Source organism: Euprymna scolopes, chromosome 7 (genome assembly GCF_053919585.1).
Source record: "Euprymna scolopes isolate OS-2025 chromosome 7, ASM5391958v1, whole genome shotgun sequence".
NCBI lineage: Eukaryota > Metazoa > Mollusca > Cephalopoda > Sepiida > Sepiolidae > Euprymna > Euprymna scolopes.
Window position 1 is genome coordinate 112,617,905 of NC_136488.1, and position 21,049 is coordinate 112,638,953.

General features: G+C 35.5%; 1 protein-coding gene across 2 annotated transcripts in view; it reads right to left on the bottom strand.

Moving 5' to 3' along the window:
• The window catches only part of LOC145279891 (F-box only protein 16-like), a 192,935-nt gene that overhangs the window by 35,366 nt on the left and 136,520 nt on the right, over nucleotides 1-21,049 (bottom strand). For both annotated transcript variants that reach the window (XM_080131367.1, XM_080131366.1), the window contains 2 exons: nucleotides 11,438-11,616; nucleotides 4,632-4,746 (listed from right to left, as the gene is read on the bottom strand). In XM_080131367.1, the coding sequence (XP_079987493.1) occupies nucleotides 4,632-4,746; nucleotides 11,438-11,616 (294 nt within the window). The remainder of the gene's footprint in view (nucleotides 1-4,631; nucleotides 4,747-11,437; nucleotides 11,617-21,049) is intronic.

Genomic DNA, 21,049 nt, shown 5'->3' on the forward strand with positions numbered 1-21,049 from the left:
AATTTAGCTGTAATTGTTTTCTACCAGCAATAACATTCTTAATATGTAGAATACTACTTTCAGCTGTGTGTTATTTAAAATCACTTACTTTCTATGAGTTTCATCCTCTGTAACTGTAACACTGTTTGACATAGTCTTATCCTATGTTATTAATTATTGTCACTTCCACCTCTTGTATTGTTCAGTAGGTGTCCAAAGTAAATGTTTAAATTTTCTATCTATATTAATGTAGATCGACATTCGGAAAAATATAGATTATTATCTACTAGCATGGGTACCAGGCTTTGCCTGGGTTGACATGAAGTTCCGTTTGGAACACACCTGCTATACTAATCATTTTCATCATGGGTAACGTGGATACCCCGACAACAATTTCAAAAATAAAAGGACAGATAAAAATTATAAATGTAATCGCCCCCCTCCCAAAGTACCTGATACTCTCTCCACCAGATATTTCAGCAGAAGGGGTCACTGTCCTAAGAAAACTCACGATTTTGTGAATCTAAAAAAATAACGTTTAAAAAAAATAAAAAATAAACGCACGCGTTTATGTTTACATAAACGCGTGCGTTTATTTTTTATTTTTTGTAAGGGCACTTTTTTCACTGGCTTTTTTTGTTTTTGTAAATAAAGGAAATTTTCGATTTGCTTTTTTTTTGGGGGGGGGGGTCGATTTGCTTTTTATTTGTTGTTTTATGTTTCTAATGTAAACCTCCCCAAATTGACTTTGGGGTTTGTTTTGTTTATTAAATTGTCAGGTGAAAGTACAGAATGGTCTCATAAAAAATAATTGGTAAATGTGTAGTTTAGCGGCATAAATTATTTGACAAACAAAAATTTATAAAAACTATTTATTTTTATATAAAACACATTATTAAATCCATTTTTATTATTTTTTCATCATTTTTTTATTCGACAAAATGTACAACTATCGAAGCCGCTGTATTGCTTTTAAAATTTGTCCTTTCTAAGGTTTGACAGATTGGCCTTTTTAAGGTCAAATTTGGCTTTTTTTACACTCTATTATTACAAAAAATATGTCGGTCAAAAATATAGTTCATGAAAGAACGAAAAAAAGGCCAAATTGGGCCTTAAAAAGGCCAATCTGTCAAACCTTAGAAAGGCCAAATTTTAAAAGCACTACAGTGGCTTCGATGGCCTTACATTTAGTCTAATAAAAATGATAAAAAATATAATAAAAATGAAATTTTTTCAGTTTTTATTTCAGCCTTAAGGTCTAATAAAGTGTTTTATATAAAAATAAATAGTTTTTATAATTTTTTATCTGTCAAATAATTTACGCCGCTAAACTACACATTTGCCAAATAATTAAATTTATCGTTATTCTATGTTTCAAATGTAATTCCCCACCCCACCAGAAAAACAAATTGTATTTGTCATGCTTTGCCCCACCCCTCAATTGCCAAACTTGAAAAAATGCTAGAGGTGACATGTCTGATTAAACGCTTGGTGGCCAAAAAGTGGGTACTCATTTTACATTAAATCTATATAGAAAAGTGATCCCCCACTCTAAGATGTTAATTTTTTTTTTTTTTTTTCAAAATTTCTTCTCTCATAATATTTATAAAGGCTGTTTAAACATGTTAGGCCAAAAAAAGTAGATCTTTATTTTTTTAGGGGTAAAACGACGCTGGGTCACGTCATATAAAGTTACCTTTTTTAATTAGAAAGTTTGTAATCGATGAGATTAACATGAAAAAAGAAAACAAAAGTGTAAATTGTAGATCTTCATTTTTTTTTTTTGAGGTGTTGAACGATGCTGGGTCACATCGTAAAAATTTATCGATTTCTGTATAGCCGTTTAAAGAATAAAAAAGACAAATAAATGAAATCTTTTCATTTTTTTTGTAAGTGTTCTTTTTTTTTAATATTTAAAAAAAAAAATAAAAGTCAAATATTTTTCTATCTACACAGAATTATTTTTCTAGCTAGAAACTTATTGAAATTACCAAATTATTTTATTTGGTGCGTGTTTGTTTTTTATGCTTAGTATCTAGGGGCAAATAACTCTAAAAAAAAAGGTTTTAAAAAAGGTTGCTGTTGAAAATAAAAATTCCAAATAAATTAAATTAAATATATTATCAATATAATTGTTGCTTAAAATTTATTTAATACCAATTTTAAATAGCATACCTAAAACAATTCTCTCGCTAAAAAAATTAACTAAGATACTGGCATTTAGTAAAATCGGTTTTTCTTAATGTCATATGCAAATAAGGTGATCTCTTAATTGTATATTTTTGCAAGAATCATACTATATATAGAAATAAATAAAAGATTAAATTAGGACGCGGTTTGCATATATTAATCAAAATGTGAACAAACAAACAGGAATACAAATTTATATATATAGAGATAATTATACTAAAACTCTGATTTTGTTTGTCACAATGACACGATTTCAAATTTTAATGTCATGTCATTTCTAGCAAACTTTTGATGTTGAAATGGAGTCGAAAAATATTTTGTGTGAATTTATTTTTGTTTTTAACTACAAAGAAAAGCAGAAGAAACACTTATTTTAAAAGTACTCTGAAAGCATTATTAAAAATATTTAGTGCTTTCAGTGGCATTCTGCAGGCTTTCTGTTTTGTTTTTCATCAATCAATAAAATAATTTCTCTTCAAGAGGAGGGAATCACAACATTGTTTTAGTAGTGCTCTGGAGGTTTCCTTACTTTCAGAAGTGCTCAATATCTTAGATAGATAGAACCATAATCGAAAGTGCTTAATATCCAGGATAGAGCAGATAGTATCTCAAAGGTGAGTTTTTTTCATGTTTGTGTTTATACATACATTATCACCTTTCACCTGCATTTATTGTACGTACGTTATCACCTTTCACCTACATTATCACCTTTCACCATTTTTATATGTATGCCATTCGGTAGTGACCTCCACTCACCTTTTATGTCCACATAAATTTTCATCCATATCTATGTAATCACCTTTCACTTTATGTTCATACTCAGGCTATCACCTTTCACACAGATTTATGTTTGTACTAATTTGTATATTCCTTTAAAAACAAACTTTTATTAATTCAATATTTGTTTTTGTTTTTTTCTGTTTTCTCATTGAATGATTAGTTTCATTTCACTATTATGCACAGTTGTTTTATGTGTCCATATTTTCCACATTGCGCATAATTGCATAGCATTTGGAGCTGCAACCAAAGTAAAGCTCTATCTATATCTTGGAACGGTCTCTACCAAACTTTGGCAATTTTTTGTTTGCATACTTGAAACTTGATATATAGGGTATTCGAACCAGTAGAATAAAATCCAAAATTGTGAACGGTTACAATCATAAAACAGAAGCACTCAATAGAAGTAATTACAGAGAGCTGATAGGTCAAGTCCAGTCCTAAAAGGTATTGAGAAAATAATTGAGCAGCAAGTAAGAAGTCAGATAAGCATAAATGTTTTCCTGTATGTAGAGAAAGCTTTTGACACAAGTGAACTAACAAATTGTTGATGAAGGTTGTTTAAGCAATGGAAAAAGACGCTTCAAGTCATGGGAGAATTAACAGCATATTTAGTGACAATTTAAAATAAGAATACATCAGAGTTCAGTAGTGAGTTTGTTGTTTTTCATTTATATTTTATAAGCATTGTTCAGGGGGGGGTTCAAAAGAGATGCTGTATGTTACTGATTTAGTATCTGTCTGTGAAACAATGGAAGGTTAAAGACTTGGAGAAAGGTCTGAACATGAATGTTACAGAGATCAAAGTGATGATCAGTGATTGTAATGTTGGAAAGCTCTTTGCTCGATTTGTGGAATGAAAGGTGCAATTCAGTCTTTGGCAGTACTTCTAAGCATTGAGTACACAAGAAGTAAAATGATATTACCGGTAGGTTGAGAGAGGATAGCCAATTTTTATGCAAAAAGTGTAAGACAATGAAGATGTGGACAAAGTATATTCAGATAATGAAGCTGTTGAGGTCGCCGGAAAAATTTTATTACTATGATGATACTATTTGAGCATAGATTGAAGGAAATGCTAATGTGATTGCAAATTGATGGAGTAAGTTCAGGAAATTTCTACTTTTCTACTACCAGAAGAGCATTAATACTGCTGGCCAAATGAAAAGTCTATCTGACATATGCATACAGTATATGGAAGTAAAAGTTGGCCAGCAAAGGTAAAAGATATGCGGTGCATGGAGAGTAATGATATAAGAATGATGTGATATGTAACGTGAGTCTTAAAGATAGTCTTAATTTTGATAATCTCAGAAGTAGATTAAATCTGGACAGTAAGAGGAAATTTGTGCAGAATAAGAGGACTTTGATGGCCATGTTGAAATAATGATGAGTGTTCCTCGATCAGTAGATGTAGAATAGTTAGGTTATCAGGTTTGATTCACAGGGGAAAGTCAAGGAAAACATGGACCACCGAGAAAGAGATATAGATAAGAATCTAGCTACAGATAGGTCAATTTGGAAGTTAATTTTTAAAGCCATCTAACACATGTAAAACTAATGTTAAAAAGAAGATGATGCACATTTGAAAACATCAAATCTTTTGTCTATTGTTTTAGTAAGTTCTTTTAATATTAGTGCCAACTTTTGTGCATTAAGATGTGAAGCCAGAAAACAATACTGACCGAGAGGGATTTTGATCGTTGGTTGTATCTGATGGTATAAGTTGTATTTAGCTGTTGTTTACAAGTCGCGGAAAGGTTTGGTTTTTCTGTTATTTTATAGAAATCTTCTTTACAACTGAAATATGACAAATAATGAGAAGAATTAATATTATCATTATTAATTGCAAATAATTGTATCTTTAGCAAAGATGTTTAATAGTTTTAATCTAATTAGATATTTCTTACAAAATTTATTCCCAGAAATTAAGAAAGATGTGTTTGGTGATAAAGGTGTATTTAATGATGAAATTAAATGTAAAATCTGATTTAAAAACAATATAAGACAATATTAAATTAAGCCCAATACTTAATAATAATAAAAATAATAGATGCATCTCGTGTAGCATTTTTGTACTGTATTTATATCTTTATTGTGAGAATGAGCAGCAAATTTGCCTTTCGGTAGTGACATGTGATATTTTTGAATTTAATGTATTTGGAAAGAACAATCCCTTGGGTTTGATTGGCTGGGAGTTTTTAGTTGTTGCTGCAGATTGGAAACCCCATATAATTTTTAATTGGAGACTGTGGTTAAATACGTTGGTATTATGAAAATCCAATGCACATCCGACAAAACTCACACCTGCCAAAGAGACACCGTTTAATTGAATGAACATGATCCCGAGCAATATTGTCAAATTGATAGAACACGATTCATAGCATGAACATAACACGCAATCAGAGCAATTCTACTCAACTGACACCAAATGACCTATTGATCCATTTTCTATAGCCGTTGGGTGAAACCCAACCATCGCCGTGGGCAGGATGAATCTAGCCCATTGGCAGACTCCCGATCTGCAACTGAAAGGTCTTGGATTCGTTCCTTGCCAAATAAGTTGGTTTGTATTAATTTTTGTTTTACATTTTACATTTTAGACTACACGCCCCCATGATCATTAAAGATCATTTCACATTACATAATCCCATGCCCAGATAGGCACATTGTGTTCTCTCTGCACTCTTTGCATCGGCACCGGTTCACCTTCATTACTCTCTGGCTCAGCACCAACATCCTCATCATCTACATGGACCACACGCCTTAAGTCTAAAACATGTCATGGTATTCCATCAACAGTCAAGTTGTTGAGGGATTGTACTCCCATAATCACCCCTGTTCCCTATTGCGTCATGCATCATGCATTAGGAGGTTTCACCCAAACCTTTTCTATTTGGATTCGGGCTGGACCTTGCTCATTAATTTTTGGGGATATATCTCTTGGGTGCCTCCATTCATAATTAAAAATTGATCTATGTGGAACTGTGTCTTCTCTCTGTCCGACTTTAGGAGCCATGTTGTACCAGAACGTGGCTTCTTCAGGTGATATCCTTCCTCTCTCGGCTATTGCTTTCACTGTCTGATGATGTCACTCCACTATTCCATTTTTTCCAGGTCTATAGGCTGCTTTGTAATAACATTTTATCTTCCATTTTTTAGCATAGTTTGGAAGATTTGGGAGCAAAAAGCAGTGCCATTATCCATTATCACCTGCTTTACTGGACCTCGTTCAAGCATCACCTTCTAATTCGGCTACAATTGCAGATGCAGATTCCGCATGTAACTCCCTCTATATCACAAGTCTACTAGGTCCACAGTCAATTAGTGACAAGTACACTCCTCCACAACAGTGTGTTATGTCAGTAACTAATCTTGTCCAATTCTTCGAAACTCCAATTTTCCCAGGATTATGTATATTTGGGGCAGGATCAATCGATTGATACTGAAACACAATTCATAACTACCTTTTGAATTTCTTCTTGTTTTATATGGAGATCAACTTTCCGCACCAAATATTATGTTCTTTCCATTCCCATGTGGTGCATGCCATATAACTCTTCCAGTTCACCAATTCCTAGACAGCATATTAAGACCTCTTTATTCTCAACTAACCACTGTTTTTTTTATCCGTGTTAGCACATCTGCCTTGTTTTTCTCTGAAGACACAAACACTGCTTTTATTCGCAGTTCAAATTCAGATACTAACTCCCCAAGCATTCCTAATCTCTGCTTTACAATCATTTCTCCAGCAGCTTTTGTTTGTATTTTTTCACTCTCCTTCACTGTAGAGTTTATTCAACGGAGTACAGTGGCTGAATCGGTTCTTATTTCAATATCTCTCAGTCCCATTTTATAGCTAACTTGATGCCCTTCAGAACAGCATCTAATTCAGCCACATTAATATATTTATAATCATTATTTTTCCTCAACCATATTGCATCTTCCGCTACCATACTGCCAATATCCAAGACCGTGCTTGTTACAATAGTGCTCGCATCATCACTCCTATGTTCGTTTTAGGTATGTGCCAAGTTCTAATAACAGGGTCCTCTTTTTTTACCTCAGGTAGAATCTCCTGCATCACTTTTTACAATCAACTTTGCCCTCCAAGTCACTCCACTTTCTTTTCTTTTCACATAACTGCATGCCAATCGCAGCCATTGGATAGTGCCCCAACAATCTCCCACATATAGAAAATAACTCCTGTCTACTAATTTCTCCTCTCATCTCTGGGATCTCATTGCCTCTCCTGAACATCAGCGCTCCCATTCTCTTTTTCATAAGCTTAAAGCCCAGTGTCGCTCCTCCATCTAGGGGTTCTGGTAATTTAGCTGATAACCCAAATCCCTTCAAATTTTTTTTTTTTTTTTTTTTACACAGTGATCACCACTTATCAAGGCCCAGAAGCCACTCAGGGATAAGGGTTATTGCAAGTACATTACTTTAGTGAGGAGATTTGCTGAAGTGTTTACTTAAGGGGGCGGTTCATTAGGAATTTGTTAACATTGGACTTGAAGACAACCAAGTTGTAGTCCGGAGGGAAACAGGCAGACGGAACAGAGTTCCACAGGCGTGCAGTTCTAAGAAAGAAGCTTTGTTAATGGAATCTGCGTTTTGATTTAGGCACAGATATAGAGTGGGGGAAATTTTTCACAGTGGATTCAGCTAGATGGGTGTTTTTCGTGAAAGATTGGCGAGGGGGGACCAGAGATTGGAGTTCAGACGAGCATCTGCCATGGAAATAACGATAAAACAAGGACAGGCTCGCAACGTCTCTTCTGTGGGAGAGAGGTTGCAGGGTAGAGAAAAGGGCATCCCCCACTAAGCCACAAAGTCTATTTTGTACTCTGTTAAGGCAGGATAGGCTGTTTTTAGCAGCTCCTGCCCAGATATGGCAACAGTATTCCATCCTTGGACGTACTTGGCTTTTATATAGATACAGAATTGCATCAGTAGTGAGATATCTTCTGGAGCGGTAGAAGGATCCCACCATCTTTCCAGCGACCTTGGCAACAGACTTGATGTACGTGTTCCATTTCAGATCAGGAGTAAAGGTCAAACCCAGAAGCTTGTCAAAATTCAAATGTTGCACAAATTCTTTTGTTGATGTTTTACATCCACCATTATATCATCAATGTATGAATCAGTGACCTCTTTCTTTTTGCTTCCTTTCTTTAAAACCGTTTTTAAAATGGCTGCCATAGTCTTCAGTGCAACATTAAGTTTGAATCCTAACCGTGTTAGGCAGTATGTTTTTCCTTTATAACAGGCCAACTGGTATTGCAATAGTTCCTTTGCCACATGTAGCTGCAGGTAGGCAGACTTAAGGTCCAAAATGGCGGTTTCTCCTACGAATCGTCTCTATTTTCTCATCTTTTCATCACACATATCTATTATGTCGCTCTCTGTCTGACACACAACAAAACAGTTCAACTCCTAAAAGTCTAACACTGGCCTGACTTTACCTTTTGTGGCCTGAAACACTGCATCAATGGTAACACACCTTCCCCCCCCCTTCCATGGTAAAAGAATACCATCTGATATCCATCTTTCCACCTTTTTCTCAAATTCTAAATTTTTCTCATTTTCCAAGGAATTCTTATAACACTGCACTCTATTCTGTAACACTGGAGACTCTCCCTTCTATTTCCATCTTACTGTCCATTTCTCTCCAACGAAATTTGCTTCAAAGTCTTTATCCTCAATTTTGCAAACATTCAGCTGATGGGCAGACATCGTATAGTGTACATTTCCAAACTTCACCTCCTATCTCATTGATTATGTGCATTCCAATTATGACGTTGATTCCGTCAATGATGTGATTCATCAAGATCGCCCCCACTTTTACTCCACATACTTTTATATTCACTTGCCTGGTTTCTTTACATTTTATGTCCCCCCCCCCATCAACTGCTTTCATTGTGCCACTCCTACCATATCCACTCATGAGTTTTTAGTTGATTAAAGTGGTGGTGCACCCAGTATCGACAAGTGCGGTCATTACTGAATCATCCACCACCACTTCTATTATAGGAAGAGGCCCGTATTGCATCCTCATTCTGTTGTTGGAAGAGCTTGTGGCACAGAAGCTCCCCCTTGCCATTTTCCTTGAATTTGAGGACAATACCTAACAATGTGGCCAAACTTTCCACATATGTTACTCTGGTTCTAAGTATTTCTGTGCAATTTTTTTTTCATCTAAAGCACTGAAGGCTTGATGATTCTTTTGGAGCCTTATTTCTCAGTATGTTACTTTGTGTACTCACTACCAATGTCCCAGTCTCTCAAACTCTTTTGCTGACTAAAAGCCATGCAGTTGGTATCAGTTTGCTGACGTCCGTTCTCTCTATGTGAGGTGGCTGTTGTAGTGCCAATAGATACATCATCTGGGAATCCCATTATAAAGGCAAGTTTGACTGCATTATCCAAACCTCTCCCTATGTATCCTGCTAGTCCATCCAATCTTTTGATTTCATTGTTGTAAACATCAACTGATTAACCTTTCCATTTGAATCATGATAGCTTTTCACTGGCTTCAAAAAGTCCTTCAGTGAATGTGGCCACTAGTCTCATTTCTATCTGTTCTGCATTTTCTTGTTCTTCATCACTTATCTCAAGATAGAGGGTTAGTGCATCTCCATGCATAAAAAGTGTAATAAAACTGGCAAGATCTGGCACATGTTGTAGCTTAGCTACCAATTTTACTTTTTTTATCCACCCGACTACATCACCTTTTCCACTAAAAGGTGGTATCACATCTTTGGCCAATCTAAGCATCCCAGATTCCTTGATCTCTACCAAAATAGTTTGTGGATAAATACGTTGGTATCATGGAAATCCAATGCACATCTGACAGAACTCACGTCTGCCAAAGAGACATTGTCGAATTGATAGAACACGATCCCAACAACACCGTCGAATTGATAGAACACGATCCCAAGCACAAACTTTTCTAAGCAAAAGTCTTCCTTTTATTACATTTGTTTTTATTAAAAAGTTTTTTATTTGTTTTTTTTGTTTTTATTTTTTGCGACTTTGTGTCCAGTTAGAATGTTCAATGAAAAATCTGATTTAAAAAAGAATTTAAAATTATTAATATAAATATATTAAGTAATATAAAAACTATTAAGTTAAATCTAATACTAATATTATTTATCTTCAATGAGAAATTAATTTCACTCTTTAAAACAATATTGCAGAGAGTTTGTATCTGTCCTAAGTTTTTGATGAAAATGCTAACTGTAACAGAAATTTTTTGTTTCAAAATTAATAAAATGTTTTATTTTAATTATGCAATTGTTTTTAATTTTTTGGTTTTCCTATTTAATAAAAAAGTTTATTTCTTTATTGTTACTATTTTTACAAAAAAATTAATTGATGAAAACAAATATCATTTTTGAAAACTAAAATAACTCTAAGTTTTACAAATTCAATCATATTCATTCATGTAATTTAAGAAAACAATCAGCAACAGTTTAATCTAACAAGATCAACATTAAGGTTCCTAGTAGCGATAAGACAAACTGATTGATTGATGATAAAACTATTAAAAATAAACTTTGAAAATATGACATAGCTTTGAAAAATGTGACAAACTTTAATTTCCTTTTATAATAAATAGGTTTTGTATCTGATGAGATTCAAAAGTCTTTCCAAACAAAACATATTTTCAAATTGATTTGTTCTCAGACTAGAAGAATTTATTGAGGGACATCTGCACAAAACACTTGAAATGAAGGCTAAGTGCACATAAAGAAACTGCAATGTCAGCTAAATCTGCGAGAAGTATAGCATGTTAAAACCTAACAGTATTTCACCTAACTAGGGCAAAAGAATGTAATCATAAAACATAAAAACTTCCAATTAATAAAAAACTAACCATAACACCTAAAAAAACTAACCAAAACATTTAAAATGCATAAACAAAAGTAAAATTTTAAAAGTCTTTTGGAACCTCTTTCTGGCATTTTCCTAGAATTTTGTTATCATTGATTTCTGGTAGTTTCCATAAAGTCTCTTACAAAAAATTGTCAGTTATATTTTTTTGTATTATTTGTCATTTTTTTTTACTCTATCAAAACAGCTGCCATTTTGGATGAAATCCCTTTAAGAATTTGTATTATAAGAATTGTGTCAAAATATATTATTATTCTACAGATAAAACTTAAAAAATCTTTGTTTTTTAAGCCCTCCAACCAATAAAGGTAGCCAAAGTGATGTGGTTTTCAGGTGTTTTCATCTTCATAAAGTTATGCTGCTTGCTCAAAGATGTAAACAGGTGCCATTTTTATTTTTATGTTATTAAGACTAAAGTTATCTTGTGACAATGCCTCACTGACAAGTCTTCTGTTAGTACTGTCTCAAATTATTAAATTAAAACAAAGTCTATGATAATATAGTCTTGTTTCCTTAATATTTACTCTCACTGAAGCCATTTAACTTTCTACAAAATATTCAATTCAAATGAAGAAGATTCGCTCATCTTTACCCTTTAGTGTACTTTTCCACGTTGTCCAAATAGTTGTAACGGAAAATGTCCTTTGGATGAGGGTCTGCACCTCTCCAGGGTTTTTTGATTTTCTTTGGAGAAAGCTTGGATGTCTTTTGTTGTTTTTCATGTTTGTTGTCCATCTTTAACTTTTCTAGTTCAAGATTGAGGGTTGGTTCCTTTAAAGATATAAAGGAGATACAAATTGCATTTATAGATACAAAAAAAAGAAATGAGATACTTAAAAAAATGAAAAAACAAAAAACATTAAGTATGATAGATGAATAATGTGTATTATAAAGATGCATGGAGATATTTAAAATTATTATTTCAAACATTAACATGAGAGAAATTTCAGATTAAAGCATCACAAAAACCCCAATATAGAACTCCATATAGAGATGCATGAATGCATCTTGAGACTGAAACAAAAGGCAACAAACCATGTGAGATGACACCACAAAAAATAGTGAAGAAATGATGAATGTGAGAAGTGTGAAGGGCCAACGTTGCCTTCACATTTTCGCCAAGTTTCAGAAAAATCTAATGGATGGGGCAAAAGTTATGGGGTAAAAAGAGTCATTTTTTTGCAATTTTAGGTCATTTGTGACACCTTTTGAGTTCCTGGGAATGCCGAATCCCAGTGAAAATGGACAAATGCTGCAGTTTTACGCCTTAAGACATGTATATTTGAATTCAGGACCATGGAAAACAACTATATAGACATATATATCAAGTTTTTGAGTAATATGAAAAAAGACCTCCAAAAAGGCATGTTTTTTTAGCCCTAAAAGTCGCAAAGGGATGTGAATTTTGCCATGCTCAGACATACTAGATTTATATTAAAAACAATGGGTTCCACATTTAGGCCAAGTTTCAGAAAAATCTAATGGATGGATCAAAAGTTATGGGGTAAAACGTGTAATTTTTGGCCATTTTGGGACATTTTTTTCCTCTTTCGAGCCCCTGTGGATTCAACGGGAATTTTCACAAAAAAAAAAAAAAAAAAATTGTTACTGTGCACAATTATTTAATGAAATACAATTTGTAGCAAAATTTCAAGAAAAACTGAAAACATAGGTCCCTCTCCAATAAATCGGGGAACCAAAATACAAGAAAGAACAAAAACATTCAATCCACAACAGACTTAAGCTGATTAATTTCTAGGATTTCATAATGTGCATGCCCACTGCCCAGTCGAGCAAAATGGGCATGAGCATTTGTGTATGTCCATGAAAGGACTTTTGAGTCGGGCTTCTCACGTTGGTTAGATTTCGCGAGAAGTTTTCGCATACTTCCCAGATCGTAGTATCTCAGATTCACAAATGGACATCGTCTCTGTCTTTTTTTTTGATCGAGTTAAACAAAATTCCCACCATGCTGTCATTTCGGGTGTTTGTTTGGCTTTTTCATATAAAGCAAAACTACTCGAACACAAATGACAGCTTAACGGCCTGGTGGCCAGCACTGCACCAACATGAGATTAGTTCTCAGTCAATGGTGGAGGAACCCATTTCTACACTGAGAAAAATTTTTTTTTAAGCAAATTGTGTCATATTTTGTTTTTGTGGGAAAACAAATAAATACCAACAGAAAGCACTAAGCTTACCTAGTCCCCGGCCAGGTATAAAAGCAACGTTCATTTCTGCGCATTCGTGGCGACTCCTATGATTCTTAACTTAATTACAAACTCATTGAATTCAATATCTTCTTTGGCCTAATATTAAGCGAGGAAAACTAATTATCCACCTCTCTCTATCTTTTTTTTTATTTTAACCACATGGAAGCCATTCTTAACATTGCTTCGTCCTTGTGCCAATATCCTCCACCCTGGCAACGCCAGGTACCCCTGCTAGTCTTTAATATATCTGATATGTAAAAGGAGGCAAATCTGACTGAGCACTAAACTTCTTTCTTTAATTAAAAAATAAATGCATAAAGTTCATGTGTGTACGTTACATGTATGAAAATGCGGTGGCAATCTATTTTGTTTACTACTACTGTGGCATATATTAATTAAAAGGCAGAAGATATAATAGTCGTTCAACAATCCATAGATGAATGTAGTGCATTTGTGAAATAATCCTTTTTTCTTTTGACAATTTATTTACACAAGTAGCCCCATTGCAGCCAGATGGCTGCATATTGTGAAAGAAAAGCGAGTAAGTACAGTGTATTTACACAATTTTTATTTACATGAAAGAAACAATAACAGTAGAAACAACAAGGAAGTGTTCAACACAAAAGGATTTGTCTTTTTACAGTCATTTTTTTTTTTCAGATCAGATTGTGTGCATTTCTTACCCGTACAGTTGAACATGGGTGAAAGTCGGTTCTTCCAGTCATATATCCACCTTGCTCAGCGTCTGGCCTTGACTTTTATTGATTGCCATGGCGAAGGCAGGCCTCACGGAGAATTGGCGACGATTCCACGCGACAAATTGTTCATCTTGGTGATTCATTTGTATTCTTGGTATGAGTACCTCCTCCTCCGCATGGTCTCCTGAGGTGATCTTGCAATGGAGCAGGATGTTGGTGGCTCTACTGAGGACCAGTCTTGTACCATTGCAGTCCTTGCCTGGGATATAGGTTCCTCAGGAGCATGAGTACTATACCTTTCTTCAGGTGGAGATGATGTGGAGGGAGACCAGCAGGGGTGAGTTTGTTGAGGAACTCAACGGGAAACCTAGTCGAATCTTGTGGTTCACGTGCTGTCAGCACTTGGCAGTATGATGGCTTCCCCCGGCAACAGTTCTTGTGAAATGATGGAAATGATCTTATCAACAGAGTTGTTCTTGGGTGCCAGTATTGCCCTCTGTGCTACTCAAGAGATCCAATGCTGCTCTGGGGCTTCAAAGTTTGCCGTGATGTTGGGGAAAACTTTCTCAACAAACTGTCTAAGGGATTCCTTGATAGCAATAAATCCCTTTCCAGCTTCATCTTGTATCTCAAAGAGATTTTCTGGTGGAATATGAATGATGTCAGGCTTTTCTGCTATTGGTAAGTCTCCAATTTCCCAGCTTGAGAAGCCACCTGTCGAAGTCTTGAAGTGAAGGATCTTGGCCAATTCTCATGTTTCAAAGACAGTGAAGAATCGCCAGAGGGGGCTCTTCTTCATCGATGCTGCTGTAATATGAGCTCTGGAACCTCTCGGAATGACTGGCAAAATTTGTCTGTAATCTCCTGCCAGAATGAGACACTTTCTCCCAAATGGTTCTTGTGATTTTGTGATGTCCTTTAAGGTTCTGTCCAGAGCCTCAAGATGGTATCTGTGAGTCATAGGAGCCTCATCCCAAATAATCAGTTTAGTCATTTTGATAAGCTGTGCCAATGTATCTGTTGGTTTGATAGAAAGTGTGGAGTCTTTTTGTGGTCTCAATGGTACCTTGAATCTAGAATGGAATGTTCTACCCTGGAGCAGCAAAGTAGCAGCAATTCCACTTGAGGCAACTGCCAGTGCTACTTGCTTGGAGTCCGTCATGGTCCTAACTGTTGCCAGCAGAGTATTTAGCAGGAAGGTTTTCCCAGTGCCACCCCTCACATCTAGAAAGACACAGAAGAATTCTCCATTGGTGACAGCTTGAAGAACTCTGTCAACCACTATCATTCGGGATAGAATTAGTATGGCCAGGCACTGTTCTGCCTTTTGTTTGAGTAAGTCATAATCAAACCCCAATTCTTTCAGCATGACAATAGGCTGATTGATTTCACCTTGATGGTCTGTCAACTGCTGCACATGTTGTTTCTCCTGTGCAGTAAGGGAAGGTAGGCTGAAGTCACCCAGAGTTTTGCTCATCGGTAGCAGTTTCTTTTCTATATCTGCCAGAACCATGACCTTCAGCTGATCCTCAGTTGCTGCAGGAGTTTTTCACTTAAAATCATCCCACCATTGCTCAACATGGTTGTTGAAAAGCTGAAGGGGAGTAGATGGCTCACAGAAAAGAAGAATGGTCACAAACAATGATCTAATTTGAGGACAGAGCTTGGTCAGAGCTGCTTCCTGTAGCACAGTATTCCATTCTTCATCATCCTGAAGCAGACCGAGTGTTCTGCACACTGCTTTGTAGGATTCATGGCTGACATTATTGACTATGAGAAGGTCTCTAAAACTCTTTTTCCCCCTTACAATTGTCGTGATGGAGGAGTATTCTGAGATAGAATACATCTCCACTCAATGGATGCATAATGTGAAGCCTGCCAATTATTCCTTGATGCCCTCTCTGTTGCTTGTTCCATTTACCGTTTTTCCAGACAAAGTGCTTAGGGAAGGCTACATACTTGATCTGGGTTTCTGGGTTATCTTTATTGTAGGCAAAGAAGGCTGTGAGTTCTGTGGATTTGGCTGCCTGCTGGGCTACATTGGCTTCCTGACCTTGTTCGAAAGTGATGTATTGTTCTCCTTCAAGATGAACCCGGACAGCTGGGTACTGGCTAGTGATCTCAAACTTAAATAGTCTCCAACAGGCCTCACTGACTCCAATAGATCTGAGATTTTGATATTCCTTCACCTCGTTGTATTCATCCTGGAGCTTAGCCATAGCCTTGTTTGATCCCTTGGTAACATATTTGAAAAGGTATTTGGCAGCCATTGGTTAGACACAAGCTTCTACATTGATATGAGCCTGGTACTTAAGCAACAGGTACAGATTGTAGGGTACTATTCAGCTATTGTCAATGGTTTTATTTCGAACCTCCACTGCCCTTCCTCCATTCCCTGGTGGTCTCTGTCTGTAGATGGGATAGAAGGCATTGTCATCCCAATGTGTCACCTCTGACAATTGTTTGGGCAAGCCTTTTTGACACTGATTGCCTTGCTGTCTACAGGCTTCAGTGCAGTTGTGAACCATGTTATGGATTACTAACTGTTCAAGTAATCTGGCTTGTTCCCTCTGCGGTCCTTCTGGAAATGTAGCTGAGTCTAGTGGCAGCTTAGCTGTGATTACCTGGTCAACTTCATTGGCAGTGTGCAGTCTGTCTTGCTCTTGGAGTATGAAGAGGATGTGGGAGTGAGGAATCCCTCTCTTCTGGAATTCGACCACATCCACGTGGTCAGCCCTTCTACCCATGATCTTGGTACTGATGAGATCGTTCATCAGCTCCTTTCGCCACAATATCAGGTCTGTCTTGTGGCTTTTGGTTGGGGAGGAGGGAGTGCGTGATTTCAGGCCAGTGAGGGTTACATGTAAATGTAATGAAATGGTCGGGTTTGTGGTATTCCCTTGAAATAGCCACTGCATTTTGGAAGTGCTGGTGCATATATCGTGGACTTTCAGTATAGGATGGTAGCAGGATGACTTTTCTTCCTGATCTGATATCATCTGGATTGTTGGCAGTGGCAACAACTTTGCACAGTCTTGTGTATTTTTCACTTCTGAGAGTTTGCTGATTGTGCTCAATGTAGATGAGCCTTTGATTTTCCCCCTTAGCGTAACTGACGCAAAGGTACTCTTGGAAAAGCTTGTTCCCTCTCAAAAAAATGTTAGGATTGTTGAGGCGATGCTGAATGTGAAATGAATAAAATTGGAGAGGTGACAGATTTTTCCTGCCTCCCTCTTGTTTCAGGCCTAGATGCCAGCCATCAGTTCCTGTAGGAAAGAGAATGACAAAATGAAGAGGATCTGCCGATCTGTGAGTGTCAAGTATCTCTCTGATTCCCCCACCCCTGAGAAGCACTGAGAAGCTTTTTCTTTCTACTGTCTCATCGCTCATCAGGATTGAGATTTCTTTCAGTTCTAGGTTGTATCTCCTTGAGTGCTCTCCAATGGGTAGTTTTCTTTCATCCAGCACCAGATTTAATTGTTGTGGATTCTCTTGGCGGAGGATCTGACAGGCCATCTTAAAGTCATGGGCATAAGGGTTTTAGTCTCTCACCCATAGATAGATACATACATAGGACATTATAGATAGATACATAGGACATTATAAGCATCTAGCTATATAGACCACAGAAAGGTATATAGACATAGATACAGATCTATAGAAATATAGGCCTACTATATACACAGAAAGTTCTGTCAGACACATATAGATACAGATATATAGGTACAGGTATTGAGAATGCACTAAAAATGTAACTTTTTTTTTTTTTTTTTTGCATTTCCATACATCAAACATGGATATAAATATCACTAAAACATCCGCTGGGTCATAAGCTTCATTTCGGTACCTAACTTGCCTTGGTGGGTTGCTTGTAGGCTGAGATAAACCGTCTCACACACACACACACACACACACACACACACACACACACACAGTAGGAAAAGTTATATATATAGATAGATATTATTTATTAGTTTTCTTTTTCAGTTCATTTCTAATAATGATTATAAACGTCTTTGAATTCCTGGCTTTGGAAGAAGAGGTGGGTGTCGGACTTGACAATTGTAGTCTGGCAAAGATTGTATCAAGGCAAGAAATAACCATTTCTGGTGATAGTGAGGGGAGTGCTTCTACTTCCGGGAACTTGCTGTAATCATTGATAGCAACTAGTAAATAATCTCCAGATGAGAAAGGATCAGCGAAGTTTAAGAAGATTTCAGTCTATGAAGCAGTGGGAACTGGTGGGATATGTATAGGTTCACAGTGTGATGATGTTGAGTTGGAAACTGTCTCTTCTACTAATTTGTCAATTCCAGAGAACCAGATCTTAGTGTGTCCTATGTTCACAGTTCTCTCCTGTAGGGTGGAAGGTGTTGTAATATTTTTGATATAATAGGATATGAAAATTTGGAAGGTTCTATTTATAGACAGGGGTGATAGGATCTGACCAAGCAAACAGAACCATGCTCTGCTAACAACCAATTAGAAACTGGAATGATTCAATAAAATATTCTGGATATTTTAGAATTCCCATGTATAATTTTTTGTGTCCACATGAGAAGGAATTTTGTTCTTTATCTACAAACTTTTACAGTTCAAAACTTATACAGACTAGATACCCATCAGAAACTTTTCTAAACTTATGGCTTTCACTCATAAGATGCTGGCCTCAAAGAATGAGACCATGATGCTTGGATAAATCATCCTTAAAAATGTGAAATTAGATGTGGATCACTTCAATGGTTGTTCAAAAGTGCAGCTATTACTTTCTTAACAGGGGATCTTCTCTTGTGGATAGCTTCATCTCTTCAAGGGTGTTAGATTTTGGTATGACATGTTCAGCCACATACCTTATATACATTTCAGTTGCATTTTCTCTCTTGAGGATGTTGGCAGGGTTTAGGTAATTTTTTCCAGGCTGGTACATCAAGCTGTATTCATATGACATGAAGTGCAAATGCCAGCATTCAATTCTTGATGTGGCTGACTTGAGAATTTTAACAGTTCTGCAAAGTGGACATTGATCAGTGGTGATGGTGAAACTTAACCTAAATAGAGGTGAAAGTGTTCCACAGTGTATACTATAATCCACATCTGTTTCAATCTGTGAGTATTGCTGTTTCATATTTGTGAAGTCATGGCTGGTATAACATAATATCTTCTCATTTTGTGTGAACATTGCACCTGATCTAACAGGGCTTGTTTCCATAAGGACATTTGTTTCCTTGTTTGGGTAAAAATAGATCCCAGCTCCAGTCAGAACTTCCTTGAAGTTGCTCACTTCTGTTTCTAACTACCTCCATTCTGTATCTTTTCTGATGAGTTCTCAGGGTGGCTCGCTGACAGTGGCATAGTGTGCAATGAATCTAGCTACATATGAGACTCTGCCCAGGTATGAACGACTTTCTTTAGTGGAAGATTTTAGTTTGCAATTACTACAATCTTTTCTGGGTTCATTGATGCCCCATTCTCACTGAAGGTGTATCCAAAGGAAATAAATTGTTTCACTGGAAAAAGGTATTTTTTCCTGTTTAGTTTGGTTTCAGTATTCTGTAGATGCTTCAGTATAGACCTCAAGCTGTTATCATGTGAGGCTTGATGATATCCATAGAGGTTTTTGAGTCCTGGGGCCATTGCTCCAAAAAGTTGTATCAGAATAGTCTAACGTCTGTGAATAGATTCCTCCAATTTAGATCCAGTTTATTAAACACTGTTGAATGGTTTACATTAAGTCATACACAATCAGCATCGGATGTTTAACCCTTTCAAAAACTTCATTTGCTATTCTCATGTCCATGCAGAGTTGTAGAATATTTGGAACTTACCAAGGAGATAGGTCCAGTAACATCTTCAATTACATCTATTTTCTTGAGCCATTTTAATTCTGACTCAATGTCGTTCCTCAAATGAAAAGGTATCTTACGGTGCTGTTGGGTTACTGGTGAGACAGAAGGATCTGTGTAGAAGTTAATGGTAGGTTCAGAATTCTTTCCCATTTTTTCATCAAATAATGTGAGGAATTTGTCAGTGATAGCCACTGTCAGTTGAAACAAAAGTTGAGCAAAAGTTATTATAGTCAGTGCTTCAGCAGGGTAGATTTTGTAGTTCATTATCAATGATGAATATTTTATGCTATTTCAATCTTAAACATGACAAGTAAAGCAACAAACAGATTGAATGGACACATTTTAGATGCATCTATTCTGTACATTTAACATATACTATTTCAAATTGGTCAATCCATCTAAAAACAATCAGCTGAAGAGTTCAAACCTTGAACTATTTCACTGCTTTTTTGTTTTTGTTATTTTTAACCTGCTTTGAGTGAAATTGAGTGAAAATAGAACTTAAAATTTTGTATTGTTAAATTTTGACTCACCAATAAATTCCGACCCACGGATCTCTTAACATAAAATAAACCAAAATTTCTCGTTATATATAAAGAGAACAGAAAAGTCAGAATTAGGATATCATTATGTACTTACAAAGAAAGCATGTTTAACTAAAGAAATGATTTAAAATTAAATAAAAACAAAAAATTGATCAAACTTTTAATCTCTGCTAGTCAAAGAAAGAAGCAATTTTCGATATTATTATCTGAAAAGTTTGACATTTAACTTTGAGATGGGCAAAAGTAATTGCATCACATATACATCTGTAGGAATTCTTTTATACTTTTTAACATGCTAGGTTTTTCGAAAATCTTTATATTAATAAAACTGTATGACTACTTTCCATTTGTGTGTGTAATTCTTGCACCAACAGAACATTGTGCAATTTTATTTTTGAGGAAATCAAAATTCAAAAGCATAAAATATGATGAAATTTTAAAAATCTTGTTTTACAAAATAATTTAATTATGAAATTAAATGTGGATTTTAAATGCATATCTATTTTATTAATAGTTGAAAAAAGAATTGATTACTTTGTGACTCTTTAAAATTTTAATTTGGAAACATTTAAACTGTTGAATAAAAAGTCATTTTCAACAAATCTTTATGCATTAAAAGAGCGAAGAACTGGGAAGCTATTTATATCCAATCATATTATAGAGATAATAGCAACATTATTGTAATAAAGTTTATAATAATTTAGTTTGATTAATAATTTAATTGCAACATAATACCATAATTGAACTTTCAAAAAGGATAATAATAATTTGTTAAAAAATTGTTTTAAAAACTGCAGTATTAAAACAAAAAACAAAAAGAAACAGAAATGAAAGTAAAAACATTTCCAGGTAATGCAGGGTAATTACGGCCAGCAAATAATTAAATATAAATAAAAATATAA